This window comes from Rhinolophus ferrumequinum, chromosome 8 (assembly GCF_004115265.2).
Source record: "Rhinolophus ferrumequinum isolate MPI-CBG mRhiFer1 chromosome 8, mRhiFer1_v1.p, whole genome shotgun sequence".
Lineage (NCBI taxonomy): Eukaryota > Metazoa > Chordata > Mammalia > Chiroptera > Rhinolophidae > Rhinolophus > Rhinolophus ferrumequinum.
The window spans coordinates 62054818-62071695 of record NC_046291.1 but is presented as its reverse complement, the minus strand read 5'-3'; the positions used below and the strand labels follow the sequence as shown (position 1 = coordinate 62071695).

The 16878-nt window shown below is 40.8% G+C and overlaps 1 protein-coding gene across 7 annotated transcripts in view; it reads right to left on the bottom strand.

Moving 5' to 3' along the window:
* The window catches only part of RBMS1 (RNA binding motif single stranded interacting protein 1), a 198612-nt gene that overhangs the window by 14531 nt on the left and 167203 nt on the right, over window positions 1-16878 (bottom strand). For all 7 annotated transcript variants that reach the window (XM_033112222.1, XM_033112228.1, XM_033112226.1 and 4 more), the window contains exons 5-6: window positions 14005-14162; window positions 11938-12017 (exon numbers count right to left, since the gene is read on the bottom strand). In XM_033112222.1, coding sequence (XP_032968113.1) covers window positions 11938-12017; window positions 14005-14162 — 238 coding nt within the window. The remainder of the gene's footprint in view (window positions 1-11937; window positions 12018-14004; window positions 14163-16878) is intronic.

The window sequence follows — 16878 nt, the reverse complement described above, 5'->3', positions numbered from 1 at the left end:
GAAAACACCCTATTTGAAGGTGTTCTGTGCCTTTAATCATCCCATTTGGTGTTGCTTTACTCTATGTCTGTATCATAAAATGATCCAAAGAACAACTCAAGAAACTAACAGAAAAGCACAAGACGCAGAGACTATCTCACATGGATGCATACACATTAAAAAAAAAAAAAGTGAAAAAAAAAGGGGTGGGGGCGATGGCCTAGTAGACTACCTGTGACTTTTCCTTTCCTTTGCTTCAATATAATAGAAATCGCTGTGTGTTCCTGGAAGCTGTGCATGTTTCTATATGCTTCTAGTTAATGTAGTAAAGGCAGTCACACCTTCCTGTCTGGTTCTCACATTCTGTCCTTGTCTACTGTAGAACCGTGATTACTACTTTTAAGGTCTGTTTCAAAGTTAAATAACCAGGAAGAGAAAAATATTACTGGTGGAAAATTGACTCCTTTCTTCTTTGCCTCTTATTATCCTAATTCATCTCTTATTTTATATCACTATTACCCACCCACTAATGACAGGGTACAAGGAATAGTGACTCCCAACACTACTCTGCCAAGAAATACAACACAACAAAAAAACTCCAATGGCAATTGCTTCTCAGCGAGCTGGCTAGGCTGTTGTTTGGCACTCTTTCCTCCTCTCCCTAGTGTGACACTCTCCGGAGGGACGGGTTGGAATGTAAGCTCACTTCTGTACTGCAGGGACTAGGAAGTGAGAGCAACAGTGTGAGGTGTCTGGTGAGAATATAGCCTTGGCCCTACCTTTCACAAAGGGTCCTTTGTTTTCCTTCCGATGCCATCTCCCTCCACCCCCCAGAATTACCCAAACAAGGAACTTCCATTTAAGGCAAACTGGGTGTGATGGAAGATGGACTAGGGCCAAATCCTAGACTGCAGATGAACTATTCTTTTTGTCTTCTCAAAAACAATGAAAAAAAAGCATTGACTTTTGGAAATTGCCACCTTTACAATTCCAGAAGGTAAAGTAAATGAATGAATGCAATGAAGCAAGAGAGCTTTCTAACCACTGATGAAGCATTTAATTCTACAACTGGGGTATTTAGGGATAGATGGAAACTAGGGCTAAGGGAATACAGACCTCAAGTAGAAGGAAGGGATAAAGGGCAAATTCTTCTGAGTAAGGAGAGTATCTTGTCTGTCTATAGCTGTGGATGTCTCACCTTGACTTCTAAGGACAAATTGACAACTCAGACAAAGAGAAGCAAGTCTCACTCACCACAGACCTAGCAAGGTCCTTAGAGCATCAAAGGTTTTCTCCAGGGAGATCTGAGGTTTTAGGATTTTGCCTTCCCATCACCTCTTCGGGGAAGGGAGAGAGAATTACCTCTGTGGTGCTGGCACTTTGTGGGACGTCACTTTGAGGAGATGCTTTTACCTTGAGGCATTATAAAGACTAGCTGCTAGACTGAAATTTAACTTTTTATTTTTTTAAGAGTTCGCTTGGCATGGAGAGTAATGCAGAGAGACCATTTTCCTCCTATAGCATCACTTCTTCCAAAGAAAGAAGGCGACCAGTTTGGACTCATTCTGGAAATATGCTATAGGCTGCCTAAGCAGGCAGGTGTGAATGAAGGCAGTTATTAGCAATACCTGGAGAGCAATGAAGTGGCACACCTGTTGAAAGGCCAAGTGTCCCTGTCTATGGTAAGGTGCTTCCAACCCATTTCCATTCATTTAGACTACCCTCTGTCAAAGAAAAAGCAATCTCAGGCAAAAATAAAGCCTGTTAAAAACGTACAATGATGAGGTAAACTTCAAGTGAGTGATGACGTGTTTGTAAATGTATCACTTAAAATTAAAAAACAAGTAGAACAGGATGTAGCTGAACCTTTCAAAAATGAATTATATTTACTAGATGATTTTGTGCTGTCATTGAGACATTTTTCCCTTCTAAAACCAAAAAAGTAAGTAGTTATAAGTTTGTCTACCGACAGGTGTCCTGTATCTTAGGAAAACAAATTTCTTATTCTAAAGGATTATAACTTGTAGAAATGATACATCTTTTAGACAGTTGTTGGCTCCCTGTCACAGGGAAACAGGAGTGCCCCAGTATTCCATGTGAAGCGATATAAAATTCTAAGAACATCCTTCTTTCCTCCATTAAAGCTCTCTTTGGTCTATTCAGCAGTTGAAATTTTTATTGACTGTCTACTATGTACATAGGGTTAAGAAGTAGGGCTACAGTAATGGATAAAAATAGGCTTGCAGTCTAATGAGAACGAGAGAGTACTCAATCTTATAAAAACCCATTTAGCCATTTTTGGGACAGAGCAGTGTTTTTAGAGACATTTGTTTTTAACAAAAATGCCACCCAGAAGTGAAATACCTCTGATACAGCAACAGCTGTATTTCTTTTTATAGATGCTGCTTCCTGTACTTGGATGACGTTAGGAGAAACAGCTCAACCTTGTAAGTTCTTCGTCTTACTCATTACGAAGATTGTGCCATGTGCTCCAGGAAAGCAAGTATGCAAAAATTTCTTGAAGACATTTATGTTACCATTAAGCTGAGCAAAGGTCACATGATTTCAGTTTGATTTTTGAATCGAAAACAAACACACATACGCAGATTTGTGTCCTGGCCCACTTGTTTTTCAGTGTGCACGAGCTTGTTACAAAATGAGAGCTTCTTATTTGACTGGCCTATCTGGGGCTTATTCCAAACCAGGAAATAGTCTCCAGTGTGCGTTTTGGAGCCTAATACACAGGTTCCAGGTTTAAGATTGAGTGGCACATGCTACATGATGTCAGCTTGTTCTAAGACCAGTTCTTCAGGTGCCCTCCCACCCCAAAAGCTTAACTACTGTAGTGTAACCATCCGTGGGCAACACCACAAATGCAAACACTGATTCTGATATTTTGGGGCACTTATCAAGAGCCATCTGAGATAACTGCTTTACTTGGTTCTCCAATGTGCCTTCAACAGGAATTTGTGAGGGAGACACTCTTTTACAAACGCCTGACTTTGTGCACTAACCACACCACCGAGCCATCTGGGAGAGGCCCGTAAGAACCACTGCGCATCTCTCTGCAGTTTCTGTCTTCCGAATCTCAAATGCTACAGTGATTTATGCTCAGATGTCTTCCCGTGATACGCACACTAAACATCGCTTCTAGAATGCCCGCTTTGACAAAGCACTAACCTTATGATTTGACCTGGAAGTCGTCCTCACATATCTAACCAAGTGTTTCAGAGGACTCGAGTTCTCTGTAGTTTGTAACAGAGTGGACTTGGGCTCACTGTATTCTAACAGCTGGAGAAACTGTTCCTTCCAAACTCCCATTCTTCTAGTTATGCAGTATTTTATGCCCATCAACATTCTATAAAACGTAAACTGCCCTCGATAGAAGCTTCTCCATCAGTTGTGGAAAACTAGCCCTCTCAGGAAATGCAATTAGCTTTCTTTCTGACAATGTTGCCTACTTTTAAACTTCCTTACCTAACAACATGCAAGGAACTACCTGGGGCTTTTTTGAAAAATTTTAACCTAAGGATCCAATAAAAATGATCCATTTTTTGTGTGTGTGCACGACGTCCCCTCCCGTTTTAGCGCCCTCTTTGTTTCTAACTAAATCCTACTGTCCTGCTCAACCACAACTCAGGGCTACAGCTTTTCCCTACAGATGTCTATCCTCCCACGCCTGTTCTGGGAGGTTTCCATCTCTCCTCCTTTCCTGGTCCTCATCAAGTGTTTCCATCTCCTACACAGCTTTACCTATCAGTAAAATAATGATTACCAACATTCAAGTCAGGTTAAATAAATAAACAAAAACGCAATCGTTTCCCATCACTCCAACATAAATATTTTAATATTCTGTATTTATTACTTTTCTAAGTCTGTATTTACCTTTTCATATTTGCAATGATGGTCCTTTCCTTCTACCATTTACACTGCGGACCTTTCCCTATCTTGTTATGGAATCATTTAAAAAAAAATGGTTACATAGTGTTTTATTTGAAAAGGGATCATATATAGTTTCTTTGTCATAACACTGTGAGAAGCTCTCTGTGGGTATCTTATTTATCTCCCAAACCCAGTGCCAACTGCTCTACTGGTGGGTCAGACTGCTTGGTGGTTAGCACGCTGGCTCTAGATTAGTCTTCCTGGGTTTGAAATTTGGCTTTACCATATACTAGCTAGTGACTCTGGACAAGTTATTCAGTGTTTCTGATTTCATAATCTGTGAAATGGAGATAGTAATAGGATTTACTTCAAAGGGTTGTTATAATCAACATAGAAAGTACTTGGAACAACAGCTCAATGAATATTAGCTATTGTTATTACTATTATGAGCTCCTGTTGTTGAAATATGGCTCCTCTTCGTGCCTTTGAATTATTAAGATAAATTCTCAGGAGAGGGACTTGGGTTCAGGAGGTATAAACATTTTTAGGGACTGGACTGTTTCCACGGGACTTCATTCTGTGAGATTTTATAAGCTGGTTAGGTTGCTGCCTTGGCTTCACACAGAATGCAGAAATGTTCAAGTTGTAGTTAAGGATGAAGTTACTGACAAATGCCTTTTAGGAAACTATTTCATTGTTACCCCTACAATCTTCCACCCAAGACCCTTAGGCTTAACAAAGTTTTTCTCCATTATTTATTGCTCCTGCCTGGCAGAACTGGATAGTGAAAACGTGCAGAACTGATTGGAACAGCCTGTTGTAGGCTGGGTGTGATGGATGGTGATAACAACGACCCGAAGGCCGCCCCAGCCTAAGCCTCACATGGCACGCAAAGCTTTTTCAGCTAAAACACTGGCACCTTTCCAGCTGTGGTCCCTTGTCACTTTTTAAAAAATAGACGTTCCCTCCTTGGTGGAGAATGAGTTTGAGTTTGGAATCCACACGACGGCCCTCACCCCACTGGCCGCCCAGGACTGTTCCAGCATTCTGGCTTTCGTGGCAGTGACTGCTCAAAAGTGTACAGCTCTTGGAGGCCAGACCACAACAATACGCGCAATTAGACACTGCTCCACTGTACACGCCAGGTGAGGGAGACAGGAGCAGATCACAATCCCTAAGGGATGATCGCATGTTCTTACGGTACCAGGTGCATCACACACATTTCTTTTGTATTGGAGCTGCCAAAACTTTCTGTTTTCACAGAATAACAATGCTTAAGACAAACACTGAGGGAACAAAATGGACAATAAAAACCCTTGAAAGATGTCCAAACCTTTTTATTAGAGTCGTAATTTTTCTTCTAAACATTACTTTTTCTGCCTCCTGGCATAGGACGATGCCCTAATAATATCACCTATATACACAGAATTATGAAATGTGGGTAAGAGCAGCTTTCAAGCCCTTCTGGGCACATACCCAATCTAAAAAGTCAGAGTAACACAGAAAGCAGATGTAAAACAAGCTGAGGTCTTTGGATGGAGTTGGCCAGCAGTCACACATGCACTTCACTGGAGCTTCTCCATGACACAGACCAAGCTTTGGGCAACGCAGCAGAATGATGCCAGCACAATACTGAGAATCTAACAAGCACTCACATATCCAGTGACTAAACACTTTTTTGTTCTTTTTTTAACTCTCTGTCCTTAACACACAGGGACGTATTCAGACTCCATTAATGTCATGGTGAAGTCCAGAAAGAGAGATGGGTGATCACATTGCCTCCTGAAGTGAACACATGTGTGGCCTTTGTGCGTGCGTGCGTGTGTGTGTGTGTGTGTGTGTGTGTGTGTGTGTCTCCCACAGAGGCAAAAACAACAGGCACAGGGCAAGGAGCTCCAGCAGAGTTCCAGCTAACATGCCATGTGCATTAGTCTTCTCAGAGACTGCACTTTCTTCCAGGAAGGTACTGGAAGAAAATTTTTTAGACAAATCCTTGAATCATGACCATGAGGGACACTGTTTCTGCCTTAGGAATGTCTCCTAATTTGGACATCAGCTCTACCTAAAACTTCCCATCCCCTGTTGCTAACATTCATTGTGTGGGAAAGCCCCACCATACTAATTCTCCATAATGGAATTTTTATCAAGCAAATATTAAATAGTTATTTTAAACCTCAACCGAATTTATCTAGATTGTTCTGCCAAGAAGTTGTTGGTTCTTTTACCTCAGTTGGGAACCTTCTAAGCAAATCTGACTTATCACAAACCAGCTAGCACTCAAAACCAACATAAATCCAAAAAACGGACAATGTGTCAAATTTTCAGGAAAATGTGAGGCTGGGTGGGGAAGGACAGAAGGAAAGGCCTGTTAGGAACAATTACTTTTTTCAACACAGCCTATAGTGTACATCTAAAGAAGAATGTGCTATAAAAAAAGGTAAAGCTTCTTTGAAGATATGGTAACACCAGACACAAAAGCACAAGATTTTTGAAAAGCAATTTCAGAAAACAGATTGCGTTAAAAATTATAATGTGGATTTTTACAGAACTATAAATATGTACTATACTATGTACCATGTCCTAAGCGGAGGGGGGCCATGTCTGGCATGGGGGAACCCAACCACCTCTCTCTGGTATGCAGAGTGCGTTGGCAGGAGGGTGGGTGGCATATGAGATATGACAACACATGTGCATAGTGGATGGCTTCTGCTTAGCCATCCACAGACTGTCTGAAGAGTGTCACAGTTAAGATGAGTCCACTGTTCAGTTTGTTAATTTTCATAAAGTGTCTCTTGGGGACTGTGTCTATCTAACGTGGGTTTCTTTTTCGAACTTGGCTCCAATGTCACAGGCAAATTGCCAGTTGTGCAAGAATCTGAATACTCTGACAGAAACCATCCTGGATAATTCTGCTTATGCTAGTTAAACAACTTGCATCATTAAATAAACCATCCTCTGACTATATTTATGAATGTTATGTCTGCCTAGCAATGAGCCAACATTATTTAAACACTACAGTGGAGGCTCATTCAATTTACCCTTGCCTGACAATATTTCTGTTTTCACCTGCTTCTACTGAAAATAATCATATGCAATCGATGGAGAAACCCATGTCATGGAGTAGCCACTCGGGTAATTTGAGGGAGAGAGTAGCATCTAATAGACTGATAGTCAAAGAGAATTCTCATATTAAATATACAAAAAAGAGGGATAAAAATCCAGAGAAGTTGAAAACTGTCTCAAATTTTGTTGTGGGTTCTCAAATCCACTGGGGACTTATTTTGGGGAAAAGATGAGTTCACTGGGACAGTGTGATTCTAAGTCCCCGCTTTGCACATTTCAAGACCGTGCTTGAAAGCAGTTCAACCTAGTTTACATGCAAAAAGGTATCCCAAAAGGCCCTCAAAACTGCCATGATTATTGTGATGAGCTCCACGTGAAAAATGCTCTTGGACACCACTAGATAAGCTCCGCTGTGACAGGGCGACACACAAGCTTTTTGTGCCTAGCACTGAATTAAAAACAAAATAGCCCCTGCAGCCAAAGAATCTGCAGTCTAGTTGGGAACCAGACTAACATACAGGGAAGATCATTAAACAAAAAAAAATGGCATAAAATTAAGTTCTGATTCAGAACAAAGAAAACGCCTTCACTTTACAGCTGCCCACCCCCCTGACAATGATGAGCTCAACGGAAGGAGTCGTCTGTGTCTTGGGCCCCGTCTGACACTTGGCACAATCTGAAAGAGACTATTCTTTACTAGTTGCAAGGTACAGAGAATCCTACAATCATTTACGTGTGGTTTGGAGATCAAGGTCTTTTTGTCCTTGAATGGGTGCAGCCAAGTCTTCAAACCCACTTCAAAAAAAAGTTACATGACACAACCATGAAGTCCTCTGGAGAAAAAGGAAACTGTCCAACCTCCATCCATTCGAGAGATACATTGAGATATGCTTCACTTAGGGAGGGAACTGGCAGATCTTATCTCAGGCTGATAAACCATCAAAACAAATGTGTGCTGGGATGTTTTTCCTTCTCGAACTTTCCTTGTTGCACGCAAGAATAAGCTGAGAAAATTAAGAGGTCACAGGTGGGTGGATGAGCAACCCTTCGAAAGGACGAATACTCTGGGGCCCAGACTATGCAAAGGATGACACAGGAAAGTGAGGAAAGCCCCGGGGGTCAGCTGTGTACAGAGGTTAATGCAGAAGGCCTCACCGGCCGGGTTTACAGAAGGTTCCCCTGTATGAAATTTCTCCCTTGTCCTTACTTGGTTGGAGGGTAAAAACATTCCTTTTTCTTTTCTTTTATTTTCAACTCAAGGGTTGTTGATAGAAGAACAAAACTAACTTGAAAAACAAAAAGGAAGCTCTTCCGCAAGGTTGAGTGCCTTGGAATAGTATACTTCCAAGTATGATATTTTATGCTCCAAACCTGTGTTGTAGGCAGTTCAAGCTCACATACCGTCAATGCAAACTGTGTGCTGTTAGGCTTTAGTATTAGGTTGGTGCAAAAGTAACTGCGGTTTAAAAAGTTAACAAAATTGCAAAAACCACAATTACTTTTGCACCAATGAATACAGTTTGTGGTACCACGTGTCCCCACAAATAGGTTTTCTTTGAAGTGAGACTCAACTGGATACAGAAAATTAGAGTGAATCCTAATCATCATCCTCAGCCACCTGGAACTTTGGGGCTTTAGCAGAGTAAGTACTGACTACTAGTTATATATGCATGACCTCGCACCTGGAGGAGAAACTGAAACGTCTTCCGGTTTGCGGTCAGCCACTAGCATGCTAACTTGTAAACAGGTCGCACTGTCTTAGCGAAGAGTATAGTGAAATTCATACAAAACCAACAAACACTTACTATTGCTTAGTATGGTTTAAGTACGGTGCCGGGCATGAAAATAGAAAGGTGAGAAGACAATTTTTGCCTCAAGACAGCTTCCAGTTTAACAGACTGATACATGTAAACATGTTAAATGCTATGACACAGGTGAGTGTCCTCCGGGTGCTATGCAAAGAGAGGGTAACCCCTGAATCGGAGGAGGCCCTTGAAGGGGGAGGCAAGCTTCAACAGTCTGGAAGGGTGAGAAGACAGCCAGGTTAAAGGGACCAAAGGGATCCGAGAAATTGGAAATCACGTAAGAGAAATGAAGCAGCACGGTATGTCTGACATACCATTTGTAGTTCAGTTTCGGAAGAGGATAAACAGTACGGCTGGAAACAGAGGGACACAAGACTGAACAACAAGGCAATGTCATTCTAGGAATCCTGGATCTTTCTTCACGTGGGGTGTGTGTGTGTGTGCGTGTGTGTGGGGCTTTTAGCAGTCAAGCAGCACAGAGGCCTATTACTGATCCAAGTCTCCTGGCTGCAGGCAGGGGGGATAGCTGAGACAGGAAGGTCTAGAAATAGGGCAATTTGGAGGCCACTGTAATGGCCAGGCGAGACATAAGGGGTTAAACTAAGCAGTGGTAAGAGATGGAGGGGAGAGGATAGATTCTAGAAATAATGAGGAAGGAAATGTAAGGACTTCAATGACTTTCCACGTGCGAGATGATGGGACGGGAGGTTGGGGGCCCAGGATGATTCAGTCCTGGGTTCCTAGCTTGGGTACCTGGGTGGATACTGGTTACACTAACAGAGGTAAGAAAAACATAGAGAAGAATAGGATTAGACGGGAAGGGGGATGAGCTTAATTTTGAAGTCGATGACCGCACGGTGGCTAAGGTCAGGCAGCCTGAAACTAGGGGAAAAGCCACGATAAGAGATGACTGTTTACGAGTCATCTGAATGGAAGCAGTAGGTTTCTCACGTTGAAACCTTGAGAGGAGATGAAATCTAGCAGAATCATGAGCCAAAACTGGAAGTCAGGGAAACATTGATAATTACGGAGTAGACAGAAGAAAACACATCCACAAAAGAGAAGGCATTAACACAAGATGGGAAGAGAGAGAAAGGTGAAATACCCGTCAGAGGAGGACACATTTCAAGGATGAGTGAGGGACAATCAGTACCAAACACAGCAGGTAAACAAAGCATAGAAAAGACAGGACCGCCTCCAGGTTTGAGCATCAGGAAGTGAGTGTTAAGGGTGGAATTGCGTTCCCTCCACACATACACACAAGAAGTTGGAGTTCTACCTCTTAGTTGCTCAGGACGTGACCTTATTTAGAGACAGTCTTTCAAGTTACAATGAGGTCATTAGGGTGGGCCCTACTCCAATGACTGGTGTTTTTAGAAAAGGGGGGAATTTGGACACAGAGACAGAGGCACACAGAGGCAAGATGATGTGAAGAGACAGAGGAGAAGACAGGCATCTGCAAGCCAAGGAGGGAGGCCTGGAACACATCCTTCCCTCACAGCCCTCCTGACGGACCCAGCCCTGCTGACACCTTGACCTTGGACTTCCAGCCTCCAGAACAAAGATAATAAAGTTCTATGGTTTAAGCCACCCAGTTTGTGGTATTTTGTCAGGGCAGCCTTAGCAGACTAATACAGTAAGTTTCCCCACGAGGAATTTCAGTTGCTTACTAGGGGAAAAAGAAGTCAGATTGGAGAGAGTTGAGGTGTGAATGGAAAGTGAGAAAGTAGACTACATTTTTATAAAGTCTGCATGAAGAGTTAGAGGGTGCTTTGTTCCAAGACCACAGAGACCTGAATGATCTCAAATACAAATGGATCGATTTTTCTAGAAAATTTATTAGCATAAAGCTCCACATAGTTTTGTTCATTGTATTCTGTTGATTTTAAAAATGTCTATTGTAGTTTATGTTCACAATTTTTGTTCCTAGTTATTATTTGTGCATATTCTCCCATTTCTCTACCAATTTGTTTTGCCAGAAAAATCTGTTAATTAAAAGTAAAGGTGTTTGGCTTTGTTGAAAAAAAAGAAATAAAAACAAAACACATTGAAATGATAGGAGAAAGGGGGGATAACTGGCAGGGCAAGGTCCCGATGGGATGGGATCAAGGGCACAGCTTTGAACCCCTGGTCTTTGAGGCTTTAGGGATTGGGGGGAGGGGGCGGGAAGAAATGGGAGTGCTGTCGGTCTCCTTGTGGGAGGAAGCAGGCATTTCCACTTGGTGATCTCGATGTTATTCATCAAGTAGGAAGTGAAGTCATCTGCTTAGAGTCGGGGGCTGGGGCAGGGAGGGGACTGAGCAGGATGGTGAAAACTGAGAACTGCTGCTAGGAAGGGTGAGGAAGTTGAGTGAGGGCCAGTGATGCTGACGGTGTGGCCAAGCTGGAGACAGCCTTTCCCCGCCTGCACGTAACAGGAGGTATAGTGTGCACCGCTGTAGGATCCATCCAGGTGCAGTGTTCTGTCAAGCTGTTTTGACCAAGGGGTGGAGAACGAGGACACAGGATGCTGCTACAGAAATAGTTTCAGTGCTCACAAATGGAGGCCAGATTGGGTAGGAAAGAAAGAGGTACAGAAGGACCAATAAAGAAGGAAAATGGAAGGATCCCCCATATTTCAGATCAGGGTTACTGGGAGTTAGAGCGGGATGTTAGAATGAAAAGCTACTGAGGCGCAGGGATCTTGGTCATGACAACACAGGGCAGAGGAATGGGAGCACGCAGCTGCAGGGGAATGGAGAGAAAGGCCACAGGAGTTGAGGTGCAGGTACTCTAAGGGGGCGAGGGGTGACACGTGTCGAAATCTTCCAGAACAAAGGCAGGAGCTGGGGTGCAAAATACCCCCGTCTTCAATGATATGACTGAATGACAGATTTACTGAGGATGGTGAAAAGGAGGATTAGAGGATGTCATAAACATCAAAGGGAGAGAGGCTTCTTTTTGCTTTACAAGTCAGACAGATCCTTACCACTGGGTCAGCTTCCATTCATACTGAAACTCCCAATGTCTGGAGAGAGGTGAATTTTTTAGTCATATTTGTACATCCAAAGAAATAAATTTTGAAGAGCTAAACGAGGGTTTGTTGGTTCTTTGATACGAATCATCATGTGCTAAAATTATACACATTATATATATATATATATATATATATATATATATATAAACAAACAAACAAACAAAACTATTGATAACATTTTAGACAACATACCAGAAACTCCGGGTGGTGTCTTAATGAATTTCCCATTAAAATGACCAATAACAGCTTCACACTTTTCTGTTGATTCCATCCTATATTTATATAAAAATAAAACACATAAATGTTTAGAGATCTCTTAGTTTTCATTTTATTCTGTACATTGAATACATTTTTACAGGTTTATTGAATATAAATGAAACCTAGCAAACATGTGAATAAGAAAAAGTGGGTTTATCCTATCTTTTATCTAACTGTTGGTTGTATACTTCTATAGTAAAATGACAGCTATTAACTGGAGAGTACATTCTGCATCACAAAAAGAAATAAATTATACCTACAGTGTTTAATACCAAGCATATCAAATGTATAATTTTTGCTTGTTGGAAAATTGACAATCAATACACAATAGATTTGTTAGTCATATGAATTAAACACAAAAAGTAACAGTTCAAAATACTAGTGTTTGCTAGACTATCCATCATTTTAAAGATGGTCTTTCCTTTCACATAGTCCCGAAATGAAAAACTCGAAAGTCGTAAGACCTAGTGTCAATCAGAGGATGTATCTTATATGGTGTTTACATTGGCTTCAAGTTTAAAACTAAATTTAAGTCAATTATGTACCTTCCTATTTATCTTTGCTTCGGGGGAGGCCTAACTGTACAACTTATTCTACATCATCTGCAGGTGGGTAAAAACACTTGAGAAACATATCAGGGGAATTAAACTATTTTGACTTATTTCTCTTTAATGGAAGAAGCAATGACTAATCTACTCAAAAATGGGCTGCACTCCTAGACTACCCCATTACACCTTGATTTTAATGGGTAGTAATAGTTTTGAAAAGCAGAATTTAACTGGATTCCATCTTCGGATATAGAAATAAAATTAACTGATCTGCTTTCAGAAGAACACCCACAGAAGTGACAATTTTTAGATGGCACTGGTGGCTTTTCATTGTGTCCCCTACATCCTCTTAACCAATTGAGTGTACCATGGAGATGCTAGCCTTGTGATGACTTCCCAACCGCAGAATATTTTAGTTTTACTATAAAATTATCTAGCCTAACAGAAAGAGCAATGGACTAAAAGCCAGAAGACCCTGCTTCATTACTTGGCAGCCCAGTGACAATGGAAAAGCCCCTTCTTGGCCTCAATTTTCTTACCTGTAAAATAGGAAACAAAGCTTGCTTTGTTATCTGTGGTAGTACATGGGACTGACATCAAATAGGATAATGTATATAAAAGAAAAATGTCAGCAATTTTTCCTCCAAAATCAAAGCCAGTACGTTAAAACATGTAGACATTATTTGTTACTACACAGTAATAACAGGTTTCTAAATAACCCATCATGTAAAATCATTTTTGTACACGGGCTTTTGGATTAGAACTATATCACAAACCAAAGCTCCTTCTGTTTAACATTTTTCCTCTAGAAACCAAACTAACTACTACACTGAAGTATCCTTTCTAGGCAGGAAAGAACAAAAGTAAGGTGAAAGGGGTGATGGCACTTTAGATGTATCTGTAACATTTTACTTCTTAAAAAAACAATCTGAAGCAAAATTGTAAAATGTTGTAAGAGTGTAAAAATCGAAGGGTAGGTGTCTTATTGTCTTACTTTTCTGAAAGTTTGAAATATTTCATTTAAAAATCTAATTCAGCGACTTTATTGATGCTGAGTCAAATTTCTACCTAATGAGAAAACCGTACTGATTTATGTATGAAATTAATAAATTTCATAAATTAAGGAGCCTGAGATTGTCATTTTTAAGAAGTTATAGGCATCTTGATGTAATTAATGAAAATATTAAGGACATGTACTTTCGGGATGATTGCTCATGTAATATTTCCTTGCCCTGAGTCACTAAATATTAATGTCCTCAGGTTCAAGAATCCTAAGGAACATCCTACAGATTTGGAAAAATGCCAACCAATACTAACACAAAATTTAAGTTTATGGTGCAACTGCCTCTCATGATCCTGGCTTAACTTCTCTATTTTTGCTCAATATTTATTTTCCAGGAAATGTAGCAGAGCTATTGTTGTTAACATAATCAAGACAAGGCAGCGTGCTTACCTAGCAAAGCCAACACCGCGACTTGTGCCACTGGAATCACGTAGTATCCTTGTAGAAATAACTTGTCCAAATGGTTTCAGCATATTTTCAAGTTCTTGCTCATCCATGGACAGTGGCAAATTAGAAATATACAGGTTGGTAGGATCTTGTTCCTGTTGCTAAAACAGAATAGAGTCATCCATTAATCTCCAATAAAAGGTGAGATATTTCTGTTCACACACCTACTTTTATTTAGCCACTCTCTTTGCTCAGGTCCTTAGAAGTATTATCCAGTAAAATCCTGGGAACTACAAAACCACCACGGAAACTTGACAACAGGGTCCGAAGCTTGGACAATCTGGGCAGGTCCAACACGGTCCCACTGAGCCATTCTTAGCAGATTTGGAAATGGAACTGTTGGCAGGCACCACTCAAGTTGGAGCGGATGCCCTCATGGAACCACAACTCTCAGCTGTTTGCAGTGTTCCCAAAAATAACCGACCTCTCCTCTACTACTATTTTTAGGAGTCCATTTCAGACACACTATTGCACAGAAGGCTAATAATTCAATCCAGAGATACACATGGGATTCTGGATCGAGTCATCTAAAGTCCACTGGGGCTCTGCCCCAAAACCCCTCCTGGGCTCTGTGGCAGAGTCCTTTACTACTGCTGAGTTGTGATCACCATCAGGAAAAGGAAAGCATCTAAATTAACAAAATCCAGAAAACTCAAAGCCATACAAAACGATAAACTCTAGGTAGATCAAATTTTAGAATCTAGGTAAAAGTGAACTCTAGAGTAGATGGGGAGGAGAGTTTTGCTAAATCCTTACTACTGAGAGTGATCCTGGGGCCAGAAGTGGTGGATGTTAGAAATGGAAGCATATTAGAAATGCAGAATCTCAGGCTCCATCCCAGACCTAAAGAATCATAAGCTGCATTTAATAAGATTTCCAGGTGATTCCTTTGCATATGAAAGTTCAAGAAGCAATAATTAGATTATTCCCTACTCATCTTTCTTTTGCTGATATGGAATCAGCTGAAACCAAAGATATGTAACAGAATTTTCTGAGAATCAGCAACTGTTATGTATATTTACTAAGAGTGTGGTGTTGACATCATCAGGGAAAAAGCTTATACGGCCACTGGAATATTTTCTGACCAAGTCAAAATTCACCTCTGCAACTATGAGATTAGGAGAGCCTTAATGAATTTTACATCAGGCTTTGCTTTGATCTTATTAACCAATTGTATTTTTACATATTGAACTACGCGAGTTTATAATTTTTCTTTAATAGGCACTATTAGTAAAGTCATTAATTGATGTTTTAGCCTTAGGCAACAGAATAGCACACTCATTATATTTTAGATTTCCAAAGTGCACAGTACTTTAAAAATATACGTGAAGCACATGCATGTTTGAATTCGTACAAAGTCTTTACTTTCCAGTATATCCTAGCACTAATTAAACCTGAAGTGAAGCTTTGCCTTTTACATAATTTGTAAGAAAAAAATGTAAACTGATTTTTCTGGTGAGATTTAAAATTCCCCGGCATGCTAGGGAATGGCAAATATCTTGGTATTCCCAAGAATTAAAGTTATCAAAGACTGAGCAACTAAAGGCAGAAAGTACTGTCCTTATAACTTCCTGGTTCTGACAGAAGGCAGAACCAGGCCAGTTCCACAGGTATAGAGCAGAGGTTCCCAGGCTGGGTGACCCCGAGCTCCAAGGGGTGTGTCAGTGAGGGTGTATCCAAGAAAAGTTTTTCAAATGCTCAATAGTAAGCTGAACAGTTACCCTCGCTAACCCTTCACAGACTAAATAAAATGGCCACCATCTTTGCTTTTAGCTGAAATGAGATGGATTCAGTGCGGTACCACTGATTATCTTACGCTGAGTAAAACCTCCTGTTGACATGAGTAAAACCTCCTGCTGACAATTACATAAAGTGTATCTTTAATTTATAAAAATTGAAAAATGATTTGTGTAATGAGTGCGCAACAGTAATAGATAAAACATTTCAAAATACAGGAAGAAGCAAAATGATCTTATGTATTCAAGTTTTCAGATTCTTCTGAGGTGGGATGAGAGATAAAGTCCTATTTCTACCTCATTCACTACCTCCATCAATTTTACCCAATTAGTTATAAAGCTCCTCGATTAGCCATTTCACGCTGGCTCTAACCTCCCAAGTCCTGAAATTTTCCTGGAGTGCAAAAGTCTGTATTTGTTTCTGTGGAAGTCTGGTCCATAATTGGCCCACTCAGATGGGGTCCGTTCTGTCTGAAGGTGGGTATTGAGGGGCCCTGTAGCCTAATACAGCTAAATGACATTTGCAGTACATCTCATTCGTCCCAGATTCTCATGATAAACTATTAACTCCAGTCCTGTCTTCCAAAAGCTTACAGTTAAGTAGGGGAGATAAAAACATGCAATGGATGCTATGATACAGATGTGCATAAATGACAGTGGGCCTGGACAGACAGGGGAACTTAGATAGATTAGGGTCGACTTTTCAGAGGGCACGACATTGGGTTGAAACCTGAGAAGCAAGCAGAAGGCACAGGGCTGAACCCCGATTGTGAAAGGCTACATAAGGAGTTTGATTTTATTTTGTCAGTCACAGCTCCTTCAACTTTTCCACCTAAGCCGAGCTAACAGCAGGGAGAATGATTATGTATCCCAAAGAGTCTGTAAGCAAAAGCCAAAGTAACTTTGCCAGAGCTGCAAAATTTCCTGGGGCCTTGTGCTTCGCTTAAAAAAGGGCGGTGGGGATTGTAAAGTTTGCAACCTACTCCCTAACTATTCAAGTTTGTTTTACTATAGAAACATTATTTCTGGCCTAATACTTTCAAGTAATACTGACACATCAGAGACATAAGCCATGTTTCTC